This window comes from Canis lupus, chromosome 8, assembly GCF_003254725.2.
Source record: "Canis lupus dingo isolate Sandy chromosome 8, ASM325472v2, whole genome shotgun sequence".
Taxonomy (NCBI): Eukaryota; Metazoa; Chordata; class Mammalia; order Carnivora; family Canidae; genus Canis; species Canis lupus.
The window spans coordinates 47,319,361-47,344,777 of NC_064250.1; the positions used below are offsets into that span (position 1 = coordinate 47,319,361).

Here is a 25,417-nt window from a genome sequence, read left to right on the forward strand (position 1 = left end):
AATAGCCAAAGTAATCTTGAGAAAGAAGAACAAAGCTGCAGTAAGAAAACAGTACAGTATGGGTATAAAACAGACACGGAGATCAAGAGGAAGAGACTGAGAGAGCCCAGATATAAATCAACATATATCTGGGCAATTGTTCTGCCACAAAGGAGCCAAGGACACATGTAATGGAGAAAAGTCAGTTTCACTTATATAGAGAAATCTCAACAAAAGGACAAACAAAATAAATAAACCTCACAGAAGACAGACTAGTGGTTACTAGAGGAGGAGATGGTTCATTGGTGACTACATTCATGGTGGTGATCATTTTGTAGTGTATACAGATGTTGAATTATAAAGCTGTACACCAGAAACTTATATAATAAAAAAGATTTATGTAATTCTTTTTAATGCTGGTCATAAATTTACACAATTGCTTTCTAATGAAGATAAAAATTAAAAATACCCAATTCATGCATTTTTTGTTAGAATTGCTGTTTTAAAATTCCTAACACAATGCAAATGACACATAAATTACGTGAACCTTTGTTAAAGTGCACACTGGACTTTCTGGAAAAAAATCTTATTAATGTTAGTTATTTCCTTATCACAGCACCAGGTTTCAATTTTATTTATGGTTCCTCTCTGGGACACCATTGTCTGTTCAGTAATAAAACAATAAATAATTTAATTGCACAGGTTTGACAAAAGGAATCAGGTCAAAAAGGAAATTCGATTAGCAGCAGAATCTGTTCATGTTTGGTTGCAGACTGGTGGCTGACTTGCAGGAGAAGGGGTGTCTTGCTTTGGGTTTTTGAAAAACCTCACTTCATAGTACCAGAGAATTCTTTTAAGGAGATTAGTTCATCCACTGGATTTGTACATTGAAAAATATCTTGCCCAGAAGTCTGATTTGAAGGTGAAATGAGAATAAACAGTCTGCTTTTGAACCAAACTAAGCTACTGAAATAATTCCTGAAGGAATGAGAAATTTGTTACCACAGGGGAAGCTTTACAAGGCAAATGCAGAAAATTTTTAAGATGTTAAAAAAAGTGACAGTCACAAACCTTCCTGGAGTCTCAGGAAAAATGTGCCTAGATGGAATATGACAGTTACTGTGAAAAGCTGTGTGAGTACTGGCAGAGTCCAGAAAGGTCACTATAGGGAAAAAAGGTCATCTTTAACAAAAAATGGAAAGGTGGCTCACCCAGGTAAGGAGAACATGGACTTCAGAAGTATGCAAACCAAATCAGGCAACACAGGAAGAATGTTAAGGCAAGGACCTCTACAACCTACACAGGATGTTCATCATATGATGGTGAAGGTAAAAAAACACAGAACATCCACTATGTGACAGGCCATGTCCTTAGTATTTGAAATATTACAAACACATTTACAGAAAGGAAACAACCAGCAATATTAGATTCTGTAGGACCCCTTAATAAGAGACCCAAAAGGTACACTAAAGGGCAGAAAGGATATTGTAGAAAAATTGTTTTTTCTAAGAAATACAAATTCTCATTCCAAATTGCTCCCAAATTGGATACACTTATTCTCCAAATGTCCTTATCAAGATAACCAGAATATATGTAGATACACTTCAGGAATTATATGGCATCTACCCAATCTTTCTGAAGGTATCTGGGAGGACCAAAGGAATTGGCTGAAGACCACCTGGCCTGTTGATAAGCTTCAGAGACAAGCTGTGATGGTAAAGACCATGGAATTACCTCTCTGGGTCCATCAAGCTGGATGAGTCTAGTGAACACAGTTTACCTTTGGGAAAATAACTTTGCTTCTACTAGAGGAAATGGTCTCTCTTCCTAATCATATGGAAAACATTTAGTATATGATGACTGGTTCTAACACTCTCCTTTTTTGGACAAGATAGGTCCAGAAGCCATATGGTATGTTAAAGAAGAGACCATAAAGGACTTGGGAGTTTAATCAAAAGACTGAAAGGCTGTGGAAGGAGGGATTAGAGCAGAACTAAGACACTGGGAAAACAGGTTACTTCAGCTCAATATAAAGGGGATTTTTTTTTTTTAACATCAGTGCAGTCCAAAAATGGAATGAGCTCTCTGAATACATGCCTAAACAAAAGCTGAATGATAACCAGTTGGACGTGTTAAGGGAATTCTCTGATGGGCAGAAGGTTGACATGGGACTCAAACGCATAACAGCCAACATCTTTGGCTGTTTCCAATCTTAAAGATTCTTATTTCATTATGTAGCAGTTTTTGAGAAAGACAACAGATATAAAAGTGACCTAAGTATAATAAAAGTCAGAAGAATCTGAAGAAATTCCACATTGTAGTAAAAAACAACTAAAATTTGGGGGATGAGGATATGGAAATTTGCCTAGTTACTTGTACATACCACATGTCAAATATTATTGACTCAATGGAATGACTAAGAAATAAAGCTCCCCAAGAGCTGATGTAAGAGCCAGGGATATTAACATCTTTTTTGAAGGAGCTGAAAGAGTCTTCTGTGAAGGCTACAAGTTTGGGGAGATATAAACTCTGTTGGAAAGTAGCTGGAGGCAATGGGCCAAGGCAAAAGAGCCAGATTATAGAAAGATCTTTCAAGTCCAAGAGCACTTGAGTGGATAGACAAGCTGCGAATAATAGTCACGTAAAAAAAAAAAAAATACAAGATAATGAATTTTAAGGGAAACAATTCACAAAATCAAGAGCTCTGTGCGCTCAAACTCAAAAAGAGAATCCATAGTACCTATGTGGGCCAAGATGGCCAACCAAATCGAATGTTAGGTACCACCCAAGAAGGATATCAGAAACTGTGGAACTAGGCAAATGATTTAGAGGAAATTAGTTAAAATGATCAGGGCCAGGACAGGAAGAGATACTGCTATAAATGGAGAAAATAAAAAACTGAAAGGAGCTCTGACCAAAATCTAGATGCCAGGGTAGATGTATTTCTTAGAAATACAAAGAAAACATGTTTAGGATAAGAAATTACTATAAACACATTAGCCTGGAGGAGGTACTAGCACTGAATACACACATTCCTGTAAAGTTGGATATGTTAATCTCAAGGTTGTCTGATTAAAAGTTGATTAAAAGAAGGTAGTTATTCAAGGGAGTCACACACACACCCCCAAATCCTGTTCCTAGAGACTGGATGTCTTCCTTATTTATGCTAGGGTCTGCACAGTTAGGAGCTGCTCTCCAACCTGCCAAGATTTAGGATGGCTCGCAGCTGGCTGACTAGAACTGGCACAAAGCAGGATCACATAATTTCAGATATGTTACCTTTTTCTCTCCCTTGAATTACACATGAAAAGTAAATCCAGATATTTCTTTCTTTCTTTCTTTTTTTTTTTTTTTTGGGTGGTGAGTGGAAATAAGGGTGGGACATGGCAATGTGTAGGGAGGAGAAAAATACTGGTGTTGACAGGTCATGGGATAGCAATCAGTGGGCTTAGTTTCACATGTAAGAGGAAAATTAGTATGTTCAAAGGAATGAGGCACTCAAAGGGCTGAAATGAGATTTTTCTTTGGTTCCCAGGGACTAGTCCTTGGATTCTCCAAGTTTCAAAGCTATTCATTTTGGCTCTGTGACACACAAAGAATCTCAAAGATTTAGACTCTGGTGCCAGCTGTGCAAGCAGAGTGGTTAGATCAACAGTTCACATTAGATGTATAAAATTAATTTGACCCAAATTTCTAGATGCAAGGACAAGACCTGTGTCCAAAAGCCCCTTCTACCTGATGAATCCAGCTGTTGGGCTTCAGTCCAGGCTATCCTCAGACTAGCTCAGAACATTTCTGAGTCCTTTCTTCTTTTACTTTTAAAAAGCTTGTTGGCAAATGAAGTCCTTAGAAGAAGGGGGGTTGGCCTCAGTGGGAGATGCCCAGAGACTGCAACAGGTGAAAGGTGGCCCCCAAGGCCCAGCCTGTCTCTATGTTGTTCACTTTCTTTGAGAGCTGTTGAGGAGGAAAAAAAAAAAAAGGCTCACATTTTCATCAATTTTCAACTCTAGCAAACATGACACAAGGCAGAGAGTATTTACAAAGATCATCCACATGGCCAAACCAAGGTAAAATTTGGAGTGGCCAGTCTTTGGAGGCTTCCCACTACCCTCCTCTGTAACAGCTTCCCTTCTGCCTTGGCTTATTGCCCCTACACTTGCCAATCTGATCTCTGAATCTTCTGGCCCAGAAAGTGGTCTCATCCAGACCTTCTAGACAGGACCTTTTTTTTTTTTTAATAATAAATTTATTTTTTATTGGTGTTCAATTTGCCAACATACAGAATAACACCCAGTGCTCATCCCGTCAAGTGCCCCCCTCAGTGCCCGCCACCCAGTCACCCCCACCCCCTGCCCTCCTCCCCTTCCACCACTCCTAGTTTGTTTCCCAGAGTTAGGAGTCTTTATGTTCTGTCTCCCTTTCTGATATTTCCTATCCATTTCTTCTCCCTCCCCTTCTATTCCCTTTCACTATTATTTATATTCCCCAAATGAATGAGAACATATAATATTTGTCCTTCTCTGATTGACTCATTTCACTCAGCATAATACCCTCCAGTTCCATCCACGTTGAAGCAAATGGTGGGTATTTGTCATTTCTAATGGCTGAGTAATATTCCATTGTATACATAAACCACATCTTCTTTATCCATTCATCTTTCGTTGGACACCGAGGCTCCTTCCACAGTTTGGCTATTGTGGACATTGCTGCTAGAAACATCGGGGTGCAGGTGTCCCGGCGTTTCATTGCATCTGTATCTTTGGGGTAAATCCCCAACAGTGCAATTGCTGGGTCGTAGGGCAGGTCTATTTTTAACTCTTTGAGAAACCTCCACACAATTTTCCAGAGTGGCTGTACCAGTTCACATTCCCACCAACAGTGTAAGAGGGTTCCCTTTTCTCCGCATCCTCTCCAACATTTGTGGTTTCCTGCCTTGTTAATTTTCCCTATTCTCACTGGTGTGAGGTAGTATCTCATTGTGGTTTTGATTTGTATTTCCCTGATGGCAAGTGATGCAGAGCATTTTCTATGTGCGTGTTGGCCATGTCTATGTCTTCCTCTGTGAGATTTCTGTTCATGTCTTTTGCTAGACAGGACCTTTTAGACAGAGAGGCTTCTGAATTCTTTCCCTGATCCCGAAACTAAATACAAGAGGAGCTAGGAATAGATTTAGGAGTTGGAAAAAACATACTAAACTTCTCAATTCATACTTTGTAAACAACAGAAACTTCTTAAGCACTAATAACCCAATCAAGGCATTTAAGGCATTCTAGTCGGGTTGTGCTTCAATTAGTTCAGTGACTTTGGGCAAATGTTTAGACCTGATTTCCTCCATTATGTAACAAGAGGATTATATTAGTATCTGTCAAACTGTTTTCCTTAGAATTTTAGGACTTCACGGCACCTGGGTAGCTCAGTCAGTTGAGCGTCACCCTTTGGCTTGGGTCATGATCCCAGAGTCCTGGGATAGAGTCTAGCATCGGGATCTCTGCTCAGCAGGGAGCCTGCTTCTCTCTCTCCTTCTGCCCCTTCCTCCCCAACCCCAGCTTGTGCTCTATCTCAAATAAAGAAAATCTTAAAAAAAAAAAAAAAAAAAAAAAAACTTTTAAGAGTTCTTGGAAGTGCTTCAAAGGAGAAAGGGAGGCCAAATGCTGAAGGAGTTCCAAGCCCCGTTCCTCTGCTTCAACCTGATAGCTCCATTTTGATCAGTTTTACTAGCATTCTGTGTAAGCTTTTGTTGAACAATGATGCCCACCATTGATAACACCACACACAAAAATGTTTTGAAAGCAGTGGACTGGATTTAGTATCTTTCTAGGACTAATTTCTTTTCTTTCTTTTTTAAGATTTTATTTATTTATTTACGAGAGACACAGAGAGAGAGGCAGAGACATAGGCAGAGGGAGAAGTAGGCTCCCTGCAGGAGCCTGATGGAGAACTCCATCTCAGGGATTATGCCCTGAGCCAAAGGCTGATGCTCAACCACTGAGCCACCAAGGCGCCCCTCTAGGACCAATTTCTTATGATTCAATACTTCTGTTTGATCTGATGAAATATACACTAGTCACTGTGCCAAAAACTGGGAAGAACATGAATCGTCATCTTGAGATTTAGCCTGTGACACCTGAATCAAATTGTCTCCCCTACCCCAAATGCTCCTCTGCCCTCAGGAGGGGGCTGATAGCCCAAGGATATAGATGTTGAAGTGAAGTGACCTCTGAGACAGGGAATTTATTTCTGCTACCACTGAAATAATAAAGACTAAAAGGATGCCAGCACTAGAAATGGCAGAAAACTGTCCTTAAATGACTTGGTTATTGTTGATCCTTAAGTAGAGGAAGTTAACTTTATATGTATTAGACTTAGGATGACTTTTCTTATCCACAAATCTATCCCCAACTGGTGTGAAATGCCTACACTACTAATACCAATATTAATAACTTACTCTGTGCTAGGCATTGTGCTTTACGTACATTATCTCAATTTTCTAATAGCCCTATGAAATAGGTACTCTAAGGATCCTAAATTTGAATGAGAAACCTAAAAGTTAGAAGGTATGTAAATCATTTACGGTTACAGAGCTAGTAAGCTTGCAGAATCAGGATGTGAACCCAGATTTGATGGACAGTGAAGCCATGTTTTAGATACTACGTGATACTGACTCTATTGGCAAGTAATTCTTTGTTAAGCACTTTAAATGCTGATATTCTTGTCAGACAAAACACACTAAATCCAAATAACTTAGTACAAAGTTTAGGAGTTTATGAAATCTGTATAACACAAGAAATGGGGCAATGTAAACTCACCTGGAACTGAGGAAACAGGAGGGAGAAGTGGCACAAGCAAGGGCACTTCAAAAATAAAGAAGGGTCTACCTATGTGACCCCAAAGTTCAAAGTTGCCTGTGCCATCCTTATATTTTAGTCACATCTCCTCTAATAGACTATATGCTACATGAGGACAAGATTTTATCTTAATCATCTTTGTAACCATAATGTACAATTATTCAATTATGGTACAGAAGAAAATAAATGGGATGGATGAAACATATGTGTTTAGAGTAAGTAAGTTACTACAGATAAAGTGGAGCCTGCATGTGCTGAACAGATGGACAGAATAGGAGGACAAAGAGCGACCCAAGATTGAAGAGACATTAAATACATGAGGCACATGTGAAGGATGTTGAAGGAAGTATATAAGACATACTTCATATACACAAGGCATTCAATACTAATGAGAACTTGAATGAGCCACTCACTGGTGACATCCTTTTGTTCTCTGCCAAATAAAGCCATCCAATGGGCTAATGAGTGAATGGATGCTACAGGCCAGTGTACTTGCCCCTATGCCTCTCCAAATTGAGCAAATTTGGGTGATGGTCCCAGGTACCTTCTATCCCTGTGCTCCCTTCATCAGCTCCAGTCCTTATAACCACACTATCAGTAGCAGAGAGAGAGGCAGGATATATGAACCCAGGATTTAAGAAGTATGGCACTTCCAACCTACCTGCACCCTATCTCATTTCTTTCCCTTTGCTTCTTGCCTTGAGTTTTGAACTTGCTTTAATAAACCATGTGACTTGGCATCTTAATTTAGGATGCAAGCCTTTCTGCTCTGTGACCTCTGGGAAAGCTTGCCTGAGAATACACTTAGAAGCTACTACCATTGCATCAAGCTAATTTCCCACATTCATGGTGTCTTGTATCACTCCTTATCCATAGTCCTAATAAAAACCCCTCATAATTCCACCTGCAGCCACTCTGATTACTACACACACAAGTCCTTTTCCTAATTCCCAGATAAGTAGACTGTTTTGCAATTCTGTGGAGTCCTCTCTTACCTGTAAGACAGTACTGTCTGCAAAGCCAAAGCCATCCTTCAACAGGGCTGTGATGTAACTGAGATCCATGCACAGGAAAGGACTGCCTGAGGTGAAGTTTTCCAAGTTATCACACACTGAAAGGGAGAGTGAAGAGTGGAATTCAAGTTTGCAGTCCCTGGCAGGGGTACGGTTTTCTCTAAATGCAGACTTAGGATAAGCAAACAGAATTCTCCATGTGGTCAATGCCTGAGAGTCTTGAAGACTAGAACTGTGTGCACTGACAGCCTCTGCAAGACTACAGCCTCATGTATATTTCTGATGTCCCATCTCACCTGCTAGAATTCCATGGACTCTCTCAAGCAAGCCTCTGTGGCTATTTCCCATATATTTTGGTGCTCAGTGTTTCATTGATACTAATAACACTATTTCAATTAAAAAAAAGGACGAACATCACACATAAAAATAAACTCAAAATAGATTAAATATTTAAATATGAGACCTGACACTATAAAACTCCTAAAAGAAAACAGGCAGTAATCTCTTGGACATCAGCTTTAGCAACATATTTCTGGATATATCTCCTCAAGCAAGGAAAACAAAAACAAAAAAACTATTGGGACTACATCAAATTATAAAGCTTTTGCACAGGGGTGCCTGGGTGGCTCAGTCAGTTGGGTGTCTGCTTTTGGCTTGGGTCATGATCCCACACTCCTCGGCTTGAGCCGTGCGTTGGGCTCCCTGCTCACCTCTCCCTCTGCTACTCCCTCTCTTGTGCTCTCTCTCTTTCAAGTAGATAAATAAAATCTTTATTTATTTTTTTTTTAAAAAAAAGGGAAGTCCTGGTGGCTCAGCAGTTTAGCACCACCTTTAGCCCAGGGTGTGATCCTGGAGACCTGGGATCGAGTCCCACATCAGGCTCCCTGCATGGAGCCTGCTTCTCCCTCTGCCTGTGTCTCTGCCTCTCTCTCTCTCTCTTTGTGTCTCTCATGAATAAATAAATAAAATATTTAAAAATAAATAAATAAAAATTTAAAATTAAAAAAAATATAAAAAGAGAGCTTTTGCACAGGAAAGGAAATCATTAATACAACAAAAGGGCAACTTCCTGAATGGGAGATGTTTGCAAATGGTATGTCTGATTAAGGCTCAATATCCAAAATATATAAAGAACTTAGACAACTCGGGATGTCTGAGCGTCTGAGTTGAGCATCTGCCTTTGGCTCAGGGCAAGATCCTGTGGTCTCAGGATCAAGTTCCACATCAGGCTCCCTGCATGAAGCCTACTTCTCCCTTTGCCTATGTCTCTGCCTCTCCCTCTGTGTCTCTCATGAATAAATACATAAAATTAAAAAAAAAAAGAACTTAGACAACTCAACACCAAAGAAACAAACAAACTTATTAAAACAATGGGCAAAGGCACTACATTTATAGGAACTTATTAGTGGTAATAAAAGCAAAAGAAAACTGATACAACTTATTTTTCTTTAGTGATGACTTAATACTTAGACATTAAGTTTTATATATAAAATGTTAATAAAAAAATAATAAAATAAAATGTTAATCATTTCCGGGACTATTTTTTTTTTTTTAAGATTTTATTTATTTATCCACGAGAGACAGGCGCTAAACCTGCCTAAAGGTGGCGCTAAACCGCTGAGCCACCCAGGCTGCCCTCTAGGACTATTTTATATGTGAGTGATATTAACCTCTATCGATTTTATATGCTGCAAATAATGTCTCCAACTTTATTATTCCACCCATTAACTTCATAGATAACACCTTTTCCCATATACATGTTTTATTTTTGTCAACCTTCAACCTCTACCATCATTTTTAATGCATTCTCAATCCTGAAACTTGTCTAAAGAATAACCTAATTTATTCATACTTTCATATAACTTTCAAATGCTTAAAATTTATATTTTAGGGGCACCTGGGTAGCTCATGTGGTTAAGCATCTGACTCTTGATTTTAGTTCAGGTCATGATCTCAGGGTTGGGAGATTGGGCCCTGTGTCAGGCTCTGCACTGGGCATGAAGCCTGGTTAAGATTCTCTCTTCCAGGCAGCCTGGGTGACTGACTCAACCGCCTTCAGCCCAGGGCATGATCCCAGAGACCCAGGATCAAGTCCCACGTTGAGCTCCCTGCATGGAGCCTGCTTCTCCCTCTGCCTGTGTCTCTGCCTCTCTCATGAATAAATAAAATCTTAAAAAAATAAAAATAAAAAAGATTCTCTCTCCCTCTTCCTCTGCCCCTCCCTCCTTTTCTCTAAAAAAAAAAATGTTTTAATATTTCACACAATATGTGAATTGTACAAAAAAGTATAATTTGCTTATTTTATTCACTTTAGGAAATAAATCTTTACAGAAGTATTTGAAAAAAAATGGGCAAAGGACCTGAACAGACATTTTTCCAAGGAAAATATACAGTGGCCAACAGACACATGAAAAGATGCTCAACATCACTCATCATTAGGGGAATGCAAACCAAAACCAAAGTGAGATATCACCTCACACCAATCAGAATGTCTAGTATCAAAAAGAAAATAAATAACAGGTGTCGGTGAGGATGTGGAGAAAGGGAGACCTCACGCAAATTGTTCCACAGTCACTGTGGATAAAATTATGAAGGTTCCTCAAAAATTTAGAAATACTATATGATTTGGTAATTCTACTACTGCCTATTTACACCCCCCGAAAAAAGAAAATACCAATTCAAAAAGATATAAGCAGGGACGCATGGGTGGCTCAGTGGTTGAGTGTCTGCCTTTGGCTCAGGGCATGATCCCGGGGATTGAGTCCCACATCAGGCTCCCTGCAGGGAGCCTGCTTCTCCCTCTGCCTATGTCTCTGCCTCTCTCTCTGTGTCTCTCATGGATAAATAAATAAAACCTTTAAAAAAAGATTTAAGCACCCCTATATTTATTGCAACATTTTTAAAAAAGATTTTGAGACAAGGAGAGAGCATGAATGGGGGGCAGAGGGAGAGGGAGAAGCAGGCTCCCTGCTGAGCAAGCTTGACATGAGGCTTGATCCATATATATATATATATATATTCATATCTTCTTTATGTGTGTACAAACACACACACACATATACACACAGTGAAATATTACCCAGCCATAAAAAAAAAGAATATCTTGTCACTTATTATGATGAGGATGGACCTGGAGGGTATTATGCTAAGTGAAGTTAAGTCAGACAGAGGAAGACAACTACCATATGATTTCACTTATATGGTAGTGGAATCCAAACAAATCCAAACAAATGAACAAAGAGAAACACAGACTCTTAAATAGAACAACTGGTGGTCGCCAGAAGGGAGATGGGTAGGGGGATGGGAAAAATAGGTGAAGGAGATTAAGAGGTACAAACTTCCAGCTGTAAAATAAGGAAGTCACAGAGATAAAAAGTATACCATAGGAAATATAGTCAATAATATTGTAATAATGTTTCATGGAGACAGAGAGTGACTATATTTATCATGGTGAGCACAGGTAATGTATAGAATTTTCCAATCTATATGTTGTACACCTGAAATTTATACAACATTGTATGTCAATTATATTTCAATGATAGAAAAAAAAAAGGAAGGAAGGAAGGAAGAAATGTAGAAAGAAGAAAAGATTTTCACCATAATGCCCAAAGCCTCTTGTATTCCCATGGATTTCTATGCCACTTAATGCTTTTAATTCTTAGTCAAACTAGGAAACCAGCCTTCTGAGAGGCTTTCTGCTGACTGTGGTGCTCTGGGTCACTTTAAGGTCACTAGAGTTGGCAGGCACAGCTTCATGGACTTCTCTTCAAAGGCTTCCATTGGCACTTACCTTCCCTTGCTTTTCTTTTAAAATCTTCAACTTTTAAAACACCCCCTGTTTCATAATCTAAAATGAAACAGTAGTTAATGTCAAAAAGCTTTCAAGGAAACAAGGAAATGTATCCTAGTGGTACTTATAATAATGAAAAATTGGAAATAAAATTTCTAACATTACAGAATGGGATAAATATACATGACATATCCATACAATATAATCTGTGTAGTCTATTTTATTTATAATTATTCTATGTCTATTTAACCACAATAAAAAAATTGACCTGTTAAAAAAATTGAAAATAGGAAATAGGAAATTAATTCATATCTCAGGCCATGACAGACCACGTACATATATTCACAGAACTAACAAAAAGCATTACTATTGTGATAAGGAAATAAAAATTATAAAGTAGGAGGGAGAAACTCTTTGGGGCAAGAGACATTATTTTGACTTTGGTGATAGCTTAATGGGTATACACATATGTCAAAGTTTAGTGAATTGTACACTTCATTTTTTTTTGAATTGTACACTTCAAATATTCATTTTACTTTCTATCAATTATATCTCGATAAAAATGTAAAAAAAAAAAAAAGACTTTATGTGTATCTGTTTAGGCCATTTTCTAGCTCCAAAGGATACTTAATCCTATTCATTCTTCCTCTGCTGCAACTAGTGTCATTCAATTGTCAGCACTGGGGAAGAGTAGTGTGATTACGTATGACAAAGCATTTCAAATATTCCTTTTCTCCTTTCCCTTCCCAGGACAGCTTCCCTCCTAGTTTCCTCTATAGCTGATACCTGCAGTGAACTTACCAATCATGCCTGTGTCAACAGCACGATCATAATAGTAAGAGAAAGCATAGAAAGAGCTTCTCTGGACCTCCTCCGGCTGGTGAAGTTTTCCTTGGACCACCCTTAGCACTTCAGCATAGCAGGGCTCAAAGCCCATCTTCCCTGCCAGGGCAAAGGTGAGAAAAATGAGAGCTCTCTGAAGCAAGCTGCTGGAGCCAACAAAGAAACAGCAGGAGGATCAAGGAAAGAAGAAGCTGAGGTTCAGGACAAAGAGCTTACAAAGATGAGCAAAATTCCATAGAGGCAGCTTCCCTCCCTGTGTTCACCAAAAATAGCCATATTCAACCTCAATCTGCTGCCTAGCCTATGTCAATGATATTTATGTGAAGCAATCAGAAGTCTCATATCTGTTTCCTTCCCTGGAGGAATTAAGTTTTTTCCTTGATTTTATGGTCTTTGCTTTTTATAATATCTAAGATGAATTCTTCTATTGTCTTAGTTGTATTATTATAATTTAAAAAGCTAAACATTAACTGAATCTAGAGTTTCTAGATAGAATTTCTCCTTGCTAAGGGCAGAGACCCTTAAAGCATTAGACGCAGGTTAAGAACAGGTTTCTAATGGATCCCCACAGCACTTGGGCAGGGAAAGAGCAGGACAGAGGGACAGTTGCCTTGTTCACTGTCATTTCACATTATTCCTTTACAGCATACTAAGACCTATTTGGAATGAGTCCCAGAAAAAAGCTTCTCTTGAGTTCTGGAAAACACTTCCCATGGAACTTTTCCAGATTTCAACTGTAAAGGTAATTTCAATCAGTGAAAAAAACATCACTTGCCTTCTTTGTTGCCACCATACTGGTATTTCACACCCCCAAAGATCCACTCTGCTTCCAACCATCTCGGTAGACAGGCACTTCGAAAAGTGTGTCCATCAATCCCTGAAAGAAGTCAGACCACAAAGTAAGAGGCAAGGATGAGAGAGAGAGAGCGGGAGAGAGAATGAGAGCGTGCAAGCGCATGCACACGTGCACAAGAGTGAGAGACACATGCATACATGCAAGCAAGAAGCTAGTAAAGTTGAAAGGAATTACCAAAAAGTAGGTAGTTCCATGACTGCATCCTATGACAGGAATTTTTTTTTTTTTAAGATGTTATTTATTTATTCATGAGAGACACAGGCAGAGACATAGGCAGAGGGAGAAGCAGGCTCCATACAGGGAACCTGACACGGGATTCGATGCTGGGTCTCCAGGATCACGCCCTGGGCTGAAGGCGGCGCTAAACCGCTCAGCCAAATTCCCTATGACAGGAATTTTTATTTTTATTTATTATTATTTTTTAAAGATTTTATTTATTCATGTGAGATAGAGAGAGAGAGAAGAAGAGACACAGGCAGAGGGAGAAGCAGGCTCCATGCAGGGAGCCCAATGTGGGACTCGATCCCAGGACTCCAGGGTCAGGCCCTGGGCCGAAGGCAGGAGCTAAACCGCTGAGCAACCCAGGGATCCCCTTCATTCAGCTTCTTAAATATTCTTTGGTTGGGCTACTTTTCTAAATGCAAAGGGGTACAGAAAGGTTGCTAACTTGCCCCAAATCACAAAGAGGGACTGAACCCAGTTCTGCTTGACCCCAAAAGCTGAGTTCCTAACTGCTCTACTATCTTTGAAGATATGAATAAAGTTGCTCAGTAATTTCACCTTGCAGGTGTACTGATGTTGCTTCCTGAACCCCCCATGTAAAACTAAGGGCTTGAGCAAGCTTCTGCCAAATTCACTCTTTGAGCTTTGAATTTCTGCACACTGCAGCCTCCTTGTCACAGACTGTGTGACTATATATAGACTTCATTCTAGAAATGGCTAATAGTGTATACCAAAACAACGGAACATAACATAAAGTAGAAAAAGAATCTGCTATTATCATGTTCATTACATAACACATCCTTCCTAAATCAGCATAACCCTTTTCTCCACAGAATCACTGTCAAGGAAGGGGAAAAGTAAGCTGAGTATTGGTGTTACTCTCACCATACCCCAACCAGCACAGGTACCTAGACGAACCTTCTGTTTCCAGGGCTCCCAGGGTTGCTAGTCTTGCAGCTTTCAATCCAAATCCCAAGTAACTGTAAAATACAGGATTGACTTAATTTCATGCTGGTCCTGAAGTTCTCCAGCCTAAAGCTATCTCTTTCAAAAGTAGCATGGTTTCTCTGTCTCCCTCTGAAGGGAGGAAAACCTTGGTCTCTATGACCTTCTCATCTTGTGTGGACAAGTAGTCATTTCTACACAGTTCAGATCAAGGCCATCCAGAACTTTCCGTGCCTATGATTTAAAGGCCAGAGACAGTGATACTTCCTAGGGTCCCGCCCTGGGAATCATTCCCAGAAAAGCTCTCATTATCTTAGCTCCTAGCCCCACTGTGATCAAATCCTAGGTTGGATTTTGAACATCTGAAAGCAACCTCAAAGGAGTTGGCACAGAGCTTTGGCTGAAGATTCTCCAAGTGTCCTCTCTCTAGAGAAAACTTTTTTTAAAGTTTATTTATTTATTTGGGGTGGGGGTAGAGAGAGAGAGAGAGAGAATGAGAGGAGAGAGAAAGCAAGCGCATGAGTGGGGTGAGGGACAAGGGAGAGGGAGAAGTAGACTCCCCATTGTGCAAGAAGCCCAATTGGGGCTCCATCCCAAGACTCTGGGATCATGACCTCACCCAAACGCAAATGCCTAACCAACTGAGCCACCCAGGCGCCCTTCTTTAGAGAAAACTTCTGATTCTTTAAGTTATATACTTTTGAGGCCAAGAATGGAGAAACCTCTTGAGTCCTTGGGCTTTGGTAAGTGGCTCTGGTTTCAGTTACCAGACCTTTGCGGGTTGGCAGGGACTTTGTGAGGCTTGTCAGATACAATAACAGATGTGAAAATGCTTTGAAAAGTTAGGAGAATCATACAACATGAAATATTCCTCCCTGTCCCCTCTCCTCACCTATGTGTATAGAGCTTATAAGTGCTGTTAAACATCTCAAATGAAGTGAGGTAGCCCCTAGGGGTTTGTTCCAGGGTTTTCTGCAAATCAGAAAAAGCAAAAAGACTATTTAGGATCTGCAATGTTTGAAGGTCTTACTACCACCATCCCCGTTCCTCCCCCAAAAAATCAGCAATGAAAGAGACAGACTAAGCAGCTAATCTCCCAAGGCTAGAGGAATCAAAGGGACTCTGAACAGTAAGGGGGCAAAGGAAGTTTATTCAGTCATTGACTCCACTCAACCTATTTGTGGTGGAGCTGCTGTCTGAAAATGCAGCACTACCTTCTTGGCACCATGATATGCCTGCAAAGTGGGTTGCTAACCAGGCCTTCATGTAAATGACTCACCTCAAACTGGGGTAGGAATGTGATTTGGGTGGAGGCTCCCCCCAGGTCGAGGGTCCCCACAGTCTCCTGGCTGTGGCCATGCAGCTGACCTGTGAATGAGAGCCAGCTCTGAATATCTTCTGCTTCCAGGACAGCCCAACACTCCTCTGTCTGCAATCTCTCTCTTGCTCTTGGTTGTACTTTGCAGGTGTTCCATAAATATTCCACTGGCTCCTGGCCCCAAATACTGCAAGTGAATGCTAACCTATAAGGACTCTTACTGTAGCTGAGGCCCTGAAGACAGTTATAAATGTTAACTTCCTAGCTTTTCCTTTCTTTCTTTCTTTTCTTTAAAAGCACAATACAAGCAAAACGAAATTTTTACTCTTTGATCCTGCATGAAACCCAGTTACTGTCTTAGAATAAACTTGAGAATGTATTACCTGTCAGGAAATTCACAGTAACCCAAGCTAATATGCCTGAAAGAGAGAGAAAAATGGATTACATCTCAGAGCATTTTCCCTTGACCCTATTTTTGTTTTCTCTAAATTCTGTGTCTAAAATACACATTTTCCTTCTCCCTGTCATTCCGTTTTCTCTTATCCCATTCCTCCTCGCTTATTTGTTTCTCCTTGTTTAGTTCTTTTTACTTTAGCACCCCCATCCCTGTTCCTAGTTCCTTTAATCAAATCTTTTGTTAACCTTGGTCCTCTCCCCCCAGAACATGTATCAACACTTCTCCTACCTTCATAGGATCCGTCCATGATGCTAACACTGTCATTTGGTACCAGGAAAGGTGACTTCTTAAAGATTTCTCTTACCTATAGAAAAAGGGGAAAAAATCTGGATTCTCTAAGGCAATAAGCATTTCCATATTTTGGCTATATCCTATTAAGGCTTATTAGAAAACTATACTCTTCATTTCCCTAGATAAAATTTTAGCAGAACATTTCTTTGCCCTAAAAAACTAGAGAAGGAACTATATAAGTAATTACTGGTTTCTTGTAAAAACAAAAACACAGGGATTCCTCTGACTTAAAATCAATCTCAAAAAAAAAAATCAATCTCAAACAAACTACAGAAATTAACAGGTGAACTGCATCTAGGAAAGGGCATATATTTGACCCCTTCCAGCTCAAATCAGGATCCTGTAATTTTTTTTTTAAACACCTTATAATCCTGCCTGGGTACACTGGAAGCTAGGAGGACCCTTTCCCACTTCATTTCTTTTTTTTTTTTTTTTATAATTTTTAAAAAAATTTTATTTATTTATAATAGTCACAGAGAGAGAGAGAGAGAGAGAGAGAGAGAGAGAGAGAGGCAGAGACATAGGCAGAGGGAGAAGCAGGCTCCATGCACCGGGAGCCCGACGTGGGATTCGATCCCAGGTCTCCAGGATCGCGCCCTGGGCCAAAGGCAGGCGCCAAACCGCTGTGCCACCCAGGGATCCCCCCACTTCATTTCTTAGATGATAAGATAAAGAGATGATAGAGAAGAGTTAAGCCTGGGCAGCTCCTGAGGCTACAGAAATATTTCTTTTGCTCTCCCATCAAATTCTGCAGGTCTTTGTCCTTGCTGGTAAAGGGGGCTCATGTCCATAGGCTGGCCTACTCTGCTGTTAGCCCTTGTTAGATTCTGGCACATGGCTGAGGCCTCAAGAGTTCACAGAGACCCCAGATCTAGATTTATTTATACTATTTTAGGAGAAAGGAATGAACATCTCACACATTAATGACTCTCCATAAATATGGGTCAGTGACATGGGTGTTATGTCTTATTTTTTTATATGATTATCATGAGGCGGGGGGACACTTTCCAAACAGCAATAGAAGGAACTCTGGTCTGCTGGCTGTTCTCATTCCTGATAGGATGAAATGCTTCATGTGATGACCTCTGGACCCTATTTCATCCGGGAAAAGCCAGTTAAGTGATCTATAAATAAACTATTTTTTTTTTAAGATTTTATTTATTTATTCATGAGACACATGGAGAGAAAGAGAGACAGAGACATAGGCAGAGAGAGAAGCAGACTCCATGTAGGGAGCCCGATGTGGGACTTGATCCTGGGACTCCAGGATCACACCCTGGGCCAAAGGCAGGCGCTCAATCGCTGAGCCACCCAGGCGTCCCTATAAACTTTTAAACGGAAGATAGGTAAGCAAACAGGAATAAACACAGACAGTTTCTGCTATTTCTCTCTCCACTCTTCTCCCCTGCTCACAGTTTATTCTTAATACAGCACCCAGAGTGCTTGCTTTTCTTTCTTTCTTTCTTTCTTTCTTTCTTTCTTTCTTTCTTTCTTTCTTTCTTTCTTTCTTTCTTTCTTTCTCTTCTTTCTTTTCTTTCTTTCTTTCTTTCTTCTTTTCTTTCTTTCTTTCTTTCTCTTCTTTCTTTCTTTCTTTCTTTCTTTCTTTTCTTTCTTTCTTTCTTTTCTTTCTTTCTTTTCTTCTTTCTTTCTTTCTTTCTTTCTTTCTTTCTTTCTCTTTCTCTCTCTCTCTCTCTCTCTCTTCTTTCTCTCTCTCTCTTTCTTTGATTGACTGTTATTTATTTTAGAGAGAGAATGTGCCCATGCACTGGGGCAGGATGGGCAAAGAGAGAATCTCAAGCTGACTCCCCAGTGAGCACAGAACCCAAAGCTGGCTCAAATCCCATGATCTTGAGATTATGACCTGAGCCATGAGGTCGGATGTCCGGTCCACTGAGCCATCCAGGCACCCTGTCCCCCCCCAATTTTTTATTAATTAAGTAGGCTCCACACCCAGAATGGTTTGAACTCATGACCCTGAGATCAAGACCTGAACTGAGATCAAGAGTTGGACACCTGGGCAGCCCGGGTGGCTCAGCGGTTTAGTGCCGCCTTCAGCCCAGGGTGTGATCCTGGAGACCCGGGGTCAAGTCCTACTTCAGGCTCCCTGCATGGAGCCTGCTTCTCCCTCTGCCTGTGTCTCTGCCTCTCTCTCTCTGTCTCTCATGAATAAATAAATAAAAATAAAATCTTAAAAAAAAAAGAGTTGGACACCTAACCAACTGAGCCATCCAGACACCTCTAGAGCGGTGCTTTTATTTTTTTATTTTTTTTTATAGTTTTTTTTTTTTTTTAAATGATAGTCACACACACACACACACAGAGAGAGAGAGAGAGAGAGAGAGAGGCAGAGACATAGGCAGAGGGAGAAGCAGGCTCCATGCACCGGGAGCCCTACGTGGGATTTGATCCCGGGTCTCCAGGATGGTGCCCTGGGCCAAAGGTAGGCGCTAAACCGTTGCGCCACCCAGGGATCCCTAGAGTGGTGCTTTTAAAACAGATACCAGATCCTGCCTCTTAGCTCAAGACCCTCCAGTGACTTCCTTCTTAGAGAAAAAGCCAAAGTCCTTACATGTGCCTTAAAGGGCCATCATGATAAACCCCGCACATCTCTCTGACCTCATCTCCTACTTCCCTTCCATCATTCACTCCCCTCCAGCCACTCTGACCTCCTGGGATGCTGTTCTTGAACATACCAAGCACATTTCCTGCTTTAGGCCTTTGCACTTGTTATTTCTTTAGCCTGAAATAGTCTTCCTACAAATGTCTTGTATAGCTTGCTTCTTTATTCCTCTCAAGTCTCTGATCAAATGCATCTTACCAATGAGGTCTTTCCTGACCATTCTATTTAAAGTCATATCCTTCTACACCACCACCAGCATTCCCTAGCTGACTTCCCCTTCTTTTCTTTCTCTGTATTATCTACAGTACCTGACATACTTCGTAGTGAGTTGTTTAGTTTCTGTCTGCTTGCAACTAGAATGCAAGCTCTGCCAGGACATGGACTAATTGCCATTTTTTGCTCCCTACAGAATATCCCTGGGAACTCCACCAATGCCCAGTACATGGTAAGCTCATATGCTCAATAAAAGAAAAAATGAATGAGGAGTCCGAATTCAGATTCTCATGCAGACGACACTCTAGGCAGTTTGTCCTTGGACAAGGACTTAAGCCCTCTGCGCTGATAGTCAAAGGAAAATGGATTTTGAGCTCGGAATTAGCACACCTATAACACAGAATAGTTTTTTGCTGTGATTTTTAAAATTTTTTTTTATTTATTTGAGAGAGAGAGCACACACACACATGGGAAGGGGCAGAGGGGGAGGGAAAAGGAAAGGAAAAAATACTCAAGCAGACTCCCAGCCAAGCACAGAGGCTCAAGCCAAGCACTTGGGGCTCAATTCCATGACCCAGAGATCATGGCCTGAGCCAAAACTAAGAGTTGGACTTTCAACCAACTGAGCCACCCAGGCACCCCAACTGTGATTTTTGTTAAAATGGGATCCCACCTATAAACATTTTTCACAATATGTAATTTAAATCTTACTAGTTTACATGTTATTTTTACAAAATAAATGTTCAGTAATGTTAAAAATATTGAGTTTAAAAAAAACTCTCTAAATTTTTTATCTAAGAAGTTGAAATGGACATAAAAATGGCCAATAGATGCATGAAAAGATGCTCAGTATCACTCATCATCAGGGAAATGCAAATCAAAATTACAATGAGATATCACCTCATACCTGACAGAATGGCTAAAACCAAAAACACAAGAAACAAGTGTTGGTGAGGATGTTAAAAAAAAAAAGGAACCTTCATGCAGAATGCAAAATGGTACAGCCACTGTGGAAAATGGTATGGGGGTTCCTCAAAAAGTTAAAAATAGAAATTCTCTACAATCCAGTAATTGCACTATAGGGTATTGACCGAAAAAAATACAAAAAATACTGATTCAAAAGGATGCATACCTATGTTTACACATACACACCTATGTTTATTGCAGCACTGTCTACAGTGGTCAAACTATGGAAGTAGCCTGTGTCCTTTGACAGATGAATGGATAAAGAAGATATGGTATATATAAACAATGGAATGTTACTCAGCCATAAAGAATGAAATCTTGCATTTGCAACATGGATGAAGTTAGAGAATATAATGCTAAGCATAGTAAGTCAGAAAGAGACAAGTACCATGTCTCATTCATATGCAGAATTTAAAAAATAAAACAAACAAATAAAGAGACAAACAAAAAACAAGACTCTTAACTATAGAGAACTGATGGTTACCAGAAGGAAGGTGAGGGGACATGGGTGAAATAGGTAATGGGGATTAAGAGTACACTTATCATGATGAGCACTGAGCAATGTACAGAATTGCTGGATTGCTATATTGTACACCTGAAACTGGTTAACACTGTATGCTAACTATACTGGAATTAAAATTTTAAAAATTATTTAAAAAAATTTTTTTTTTTTATTTGACAGAGAGAGAGAGAACACAAGCAGGGGGAGCAGCAACCAGAGTTAGGAGAGAAATAAGCTCTCTGCTTAGCAAGGGGCCTGATAAGGGGCTCACTCTCAATGACCTGAGCCAAAGGCAGATACATAAGTGACTGAGCTACCCAGGCACCCCTAAAATTAAAAATTTAATTAAAAAAAAACCTTTATGCTGAGAGAAAAAGAGATATAAAAAAAAAGAACATAAACTGTATAATTACACATTTATATAAAATATAAGAATAAGCAAAACTAATCTATAATGGCAGAAAGCAGATCAGTGGTGGCCTGACTTCAGGGAAGGGGTAAACGGACTGCAAAAGGGTACAGGTAAACTTCTATATTTGTCAAAATTCATTTAGCTGCACACTTAAAAGGTACATATTTTAAGTTATACCTCAATAAAGTGGGCTAAACATCATTTCTATGATTCTGCTTTAACAAGGGAATTAAGAGTATCACGAACAGAACGTACTTTAAACTTCTTTAGGAAAAGCTATATAAATTCAAGAGTAACATTTACAAACGTAAATAAGTAGCTAGAATAAGAGCCCAGTTACCCCAATGCTATAGCAATGGTGGAATACTAAAGGTAGCAGTCACACTCCAGAGAGCTAAAAACCCTTAGAGAAAATATTCACATAGGGGAAAAGGAATTATTCAAGATGCAAAGGACTTCAAACATTACCTCAAAGAGCAGAGCCTGGGCTTTCTGTTCTGGCAGTAAGCGCAGTCCTGCTGTTGCCTTCAGGACCACCGGGGTTCTTTTCCAGTGACTTTGCGGGATTGAGTCTTTGGCCACTTCTAAGAGTCCTTGAACAGTCTCAGCACCCTTCAAAAGAGATGACCTACTCATCCAGTAAACAGTCCATCCAGTGAATATCCAGTGAACAGTTCCCACAGAGGGAAGCATGTCTCTTCCCTCAACATGCTCTGGGGGACACTAAGAGTGAGGCAGCAGAGGGCTCCTGGCACTCTCTGCTCTGTAGGAGAAACCTAGAGAAGTAGGCTTCTTTGAAGGAGAATCCATTTAATTATAGTTGGGTAATAACAAAAATGATTTTGTTATACCATGGTCATTTTATTCGATTGTTATTTTGTGTTCCATACATTAGCTTTAGGCCAGGAAGTTGAGTCTAGTGAAAAAAACTGCGGATTTGGAGTTAGAACACTTGCTTGCTAGCCCCATGGCTTAATATAGGGGTTTGGTTTCCTTCTCATATATACGAAGGAGATAGGCCTCATACCACTACAAAACTGCTGAGTGCATTAGATGAGGCAGACTGTGTGTACATGCCACACAACTGTTGGTGTAGCTATTATGCTACAGTTTTTATGATCTCTGTAAGGACAGAACATGTTAGGTTTATATTTACATCACCAGCACCTACATGCACAGTACACATGAGATACTCAACTTATGAAATTTAAAAATCATTATTTTAAGTCCACTGTTTCCATGAACGAACATCTGACAACACACTGCCTCTAAATCATTATAATTGGCAACCACAACACAATCTTCTCTAAATGTCAAATCAGTTTCTGATAATGTAGTTGCTTTCAACAGCTCCTAAATTTCTGAAGCATTTATCATTTCATAACCATGAGCTGAGAAAATAAACATCTTCTCAGTTCAAGTTCAAGCCGCTTTTTTCTTAGATTATATTTTTAAGTAATCTTTACACTCAACATGAGGCTCAAACCTATAACCCTGAAATCAAGAGTTGCACGTTCTACTGACTGAGCCAGCCAAGTGCCCCATGACATTTTATTCCCCAGGCCATTTTTATTATAAGGTTTTCCTTTGGTTAATGATTATGCTTGTAACATGGAATAATACCTTCGTATTTGCTACCAAAGTTCAATATCCTGTCTTATTCTACTGCAGTGTGGCCTCTAACAACTGGGTATAGTACATATGGCTGCTCAAATGTGAAATACGGTCATGCCAAACTCTCCATTCATCCTCTAATACCAAAGATTTTTGTTTTCATGAGTTCTTGCCCAAATTCTAGAGTATAAGCATGCATGGTCTGTCCTATATCAGGGTACTTTGAAATGAAGTTCATTGGGTCTACATTGTCTCAGCTGCCATGTTTATACCTCACACTCTATATAGAACTCCATGTCTAACTTCTGTATTTATATTAATCAATGCAGTTGACAGCCTCAACTCAAAATCAACTTAAATACAAAGGGAACAATCTCTTAAAAGATGTTGTATTCCTGCATGTCTATCATCTATTCTAGCCCCCTTCTGCCCAAGCCCTAGAGAGCTTGGGGAGTACAATTTCTGTTATCCAGTATGGCTGAGGACAGAAAACTGATCTTGCACATGGCCTCAGTATGAGTAGTGAACAGCATGAGATATTTAAAGCAGTGGTGTGGTGAAGTTATCAAAGCATTAAGAATCTAAACATCTAATTGTCAAAAACTCACCTGCTTAGGTTGATCTACAAAAGCAGAAAGTCCTGGCTTCACAGAATCAAAAATTTCCCCTTCCAGAATTGGAAGCTGTCCTATTTTGTCCATGAACAAAACAGAGGAGAGATGGCTGATTACTAAAAGTTAGGCTGCTTTTAATAGTGGGCTCTGTATCATATGACCTACTAGATTAGTAGGTTATTCCTCCAAGCCATGCCAAGTAATCCCACCTGTGAGGAGTGGCTTGCAGGAGTATTGGGTAGGGGGACAGAAGATGACAGGCAATTCTTAAGAGTCCCTATGGCATTTCTTAGAATGGATACCTAGCTGCTACTGCTGCCCAGGCTCTATTTTTTTTTAAGATTTTATTTCTTCATTCATGAGAGACACAGAGAGAGAGAGAGAAGCAGAGACACAGGCAAGGGGAGAAGCAGGCTCCATGCAGGGAGCCCGACGTGGGACTCCACCCCAGGTCTCCAGGATCACACCCTGGGCCGAAGCGGTGCTAAACCGCTGAGCCACCTGGGCTGCCCATCCCCTAGGCTCTATGTGCAACCTGAGAGCACTGGAAATTCAGAAAAAGTTAATTTTCAGGGTCTCCCTCATCTCCTTCTCCAAGGATGGCACTGATCCTCTCTCAAGACCACTTCCAAATTCTCAATATTCTGGACCCTGGAGTATCAACCACCTTTAGAGAAAAGGAGAGACAAATTATAGCTATACTTCTTGGACATATGGGTTTCAGATTACAGGCAACCCAGATCTAATTTCACAGTGAATTAAACTATATGTTAATTATGGCCCAAAATCTTCTCTGAAGAAAGATAATCAGTAGCTCTAAGTTTCTGTAATTCATATTGCGTACTCATAGCACATTTGTTTCTGGAAGGAGATGCTCAAGTATGGATTAGTAGGCACTGGTGAGGGTACCAGTTACACTTACCTGGTATTTTCTGCACAAAGGTGTAAACGTGAATTCGTGTTCCAGTGCTCCCTGCGTCAAACATAATTCCATACAATGTGCTGGCACTGACATTGATGGGGCACATGGAAGACAGGAAGACACCCTCAAACCAAGTCTGCTGGTCTCTGTGGAAGACAGTGCTGCAAACACAGGATGCCACCAGCATGAAAAAGGCTGCCCCCCAGGTAGTGGCCATTCTCTTCCCAAGATGTGGTGAGTCTAGGCTTTTGTGCAGAAGTAATGCTGCTCATACACCTGCAGTGGCTTACAGGACAAATAAACACAAGGTTAGACCAACTGGTCTTTTGTTTATACCTGTAAAGGAAGAAGTACCTATTATAGAAATCCCATCCCTTCCCCCAAGGTGCTCCTTCTCTATTTTTTTGTAACCAGCACAATAAGCTAGACCAGGGTAACATAGGCTTTTAGCACCTATTTCTAAAGAGTATCTTGCTGCAGAAGGAAATTAGGATTTAAAATATATTTCCTCATTCTCTACTTTCAATTGTAGAGTGGATTTCTCATACTCAAGGCTTTCTCTGATACCTGCTCTTTTTATTGTGTCTGTCTTCTTTCCATTTTGACAATTTTGTCTTTAGAACATACACTAACCTTCTCTCTCTCTTTCCCTCTCTTTTGTCTTTTTTAATTGATATAAGATGTTTTAATTTCTGAATTAAAGCCATAAAGTTACAGGGATCCCTGGGTGGCGCAGTGGTTTGGCGCCTGCCTTTGGCCCAGGGCATGATCCTGGAGACCCGGGATCGAATCCCACGTCGGGCTCCCGGTGCATGGAGCCTGCTTCTCCCTCTGCCTGTGTCTCTGCCTCTCTCTCTCTGTGACTATCATAAATAAATAAAAATTAAAAAAATTAAAAAAAAATAAAGCCATAAAGTTACAAAGAAGTTATAAAGTCAGTAGCATTGGGGTGTCTACAGCTTTCAAAAATCAGGCTACTGGACTGCTACCCATGA

The 25,417-nt window shown here is 40.1% G+C and overlaps 1 protein-coding gene across 5 annotated transcripts in view; it reads right to left on the minus strand.

The window, feature by feature from the left end:
• Window positions 1-357: 357 nt before the first annotated feature.
• ENTPD5 (ectonucleoside triphosphate diphosphohydrolase 5 (inactive)) overlaps window positions 358-25,417 on the minus strand; it is a 52,601-nt gene continuing 27,541 nt past the window's right edge. For 3 of the 5 annotated variants that reach the window (XM_049113707.1, XM_049113709.1, XM_049113708.1), the window contains 13 exons: window positions 24,423-24,707; window positions 23,495-23,574; window positions 21,741-21,884; window positions 16,497-16,572; window positions 16,195-16,230; window positions 15,773-15,861; window positions 15,386-15,465; window positions 14,467-14,528; window positions 13,246-13,347; window positions 12,429-12,569; window positions 11,628-11,684; window positions 7,820-7,935; window positions 358-3,933 (listed from right to left, as the gene is read on the minus strand). In XM_049113707.1, the coding sequence (XP_048969664.1) occupies window positions 3,847-3,933; window positions 7,820-7,935; window positions 11,628-11,684; window positions 12,429-12,569; window positions 13,246-13,347; window positions 14,467-14,528; window positions 15,386-15,465; window positions 15,773-15,861; window positions 16,195-16,230; window positions 16,497-16,572; window positions 21,741-21,884; window positions 23,495-23,574; window positions 24,423-24,639 (1,287 nt within the window). In that variant the 5' untranslated portion in view covers window positions 24,640-24,707 and the 3' untranslated portion in view covers window positions 358-3,846. The remainder of the gene's footprint in view (window positions 3,934-7,819; window positions 7,936-11,627; window positions 11,685-12,428; window positions 12,570-13,245; window positions 13,348-14,466; window positions 14,529-15,385; window positions 15,466-15,772; window positions 15,862-16,194; window positions 16,231-16,496; window positions 16,573-21,740; window positions 21,885-23,494; window positions 23,575-24,422; window positions 24,708-25,417) is intronic. The other 2 variants (XM_049113710.1, XM_049113711.1) reach the window with 2 other exon arrangements.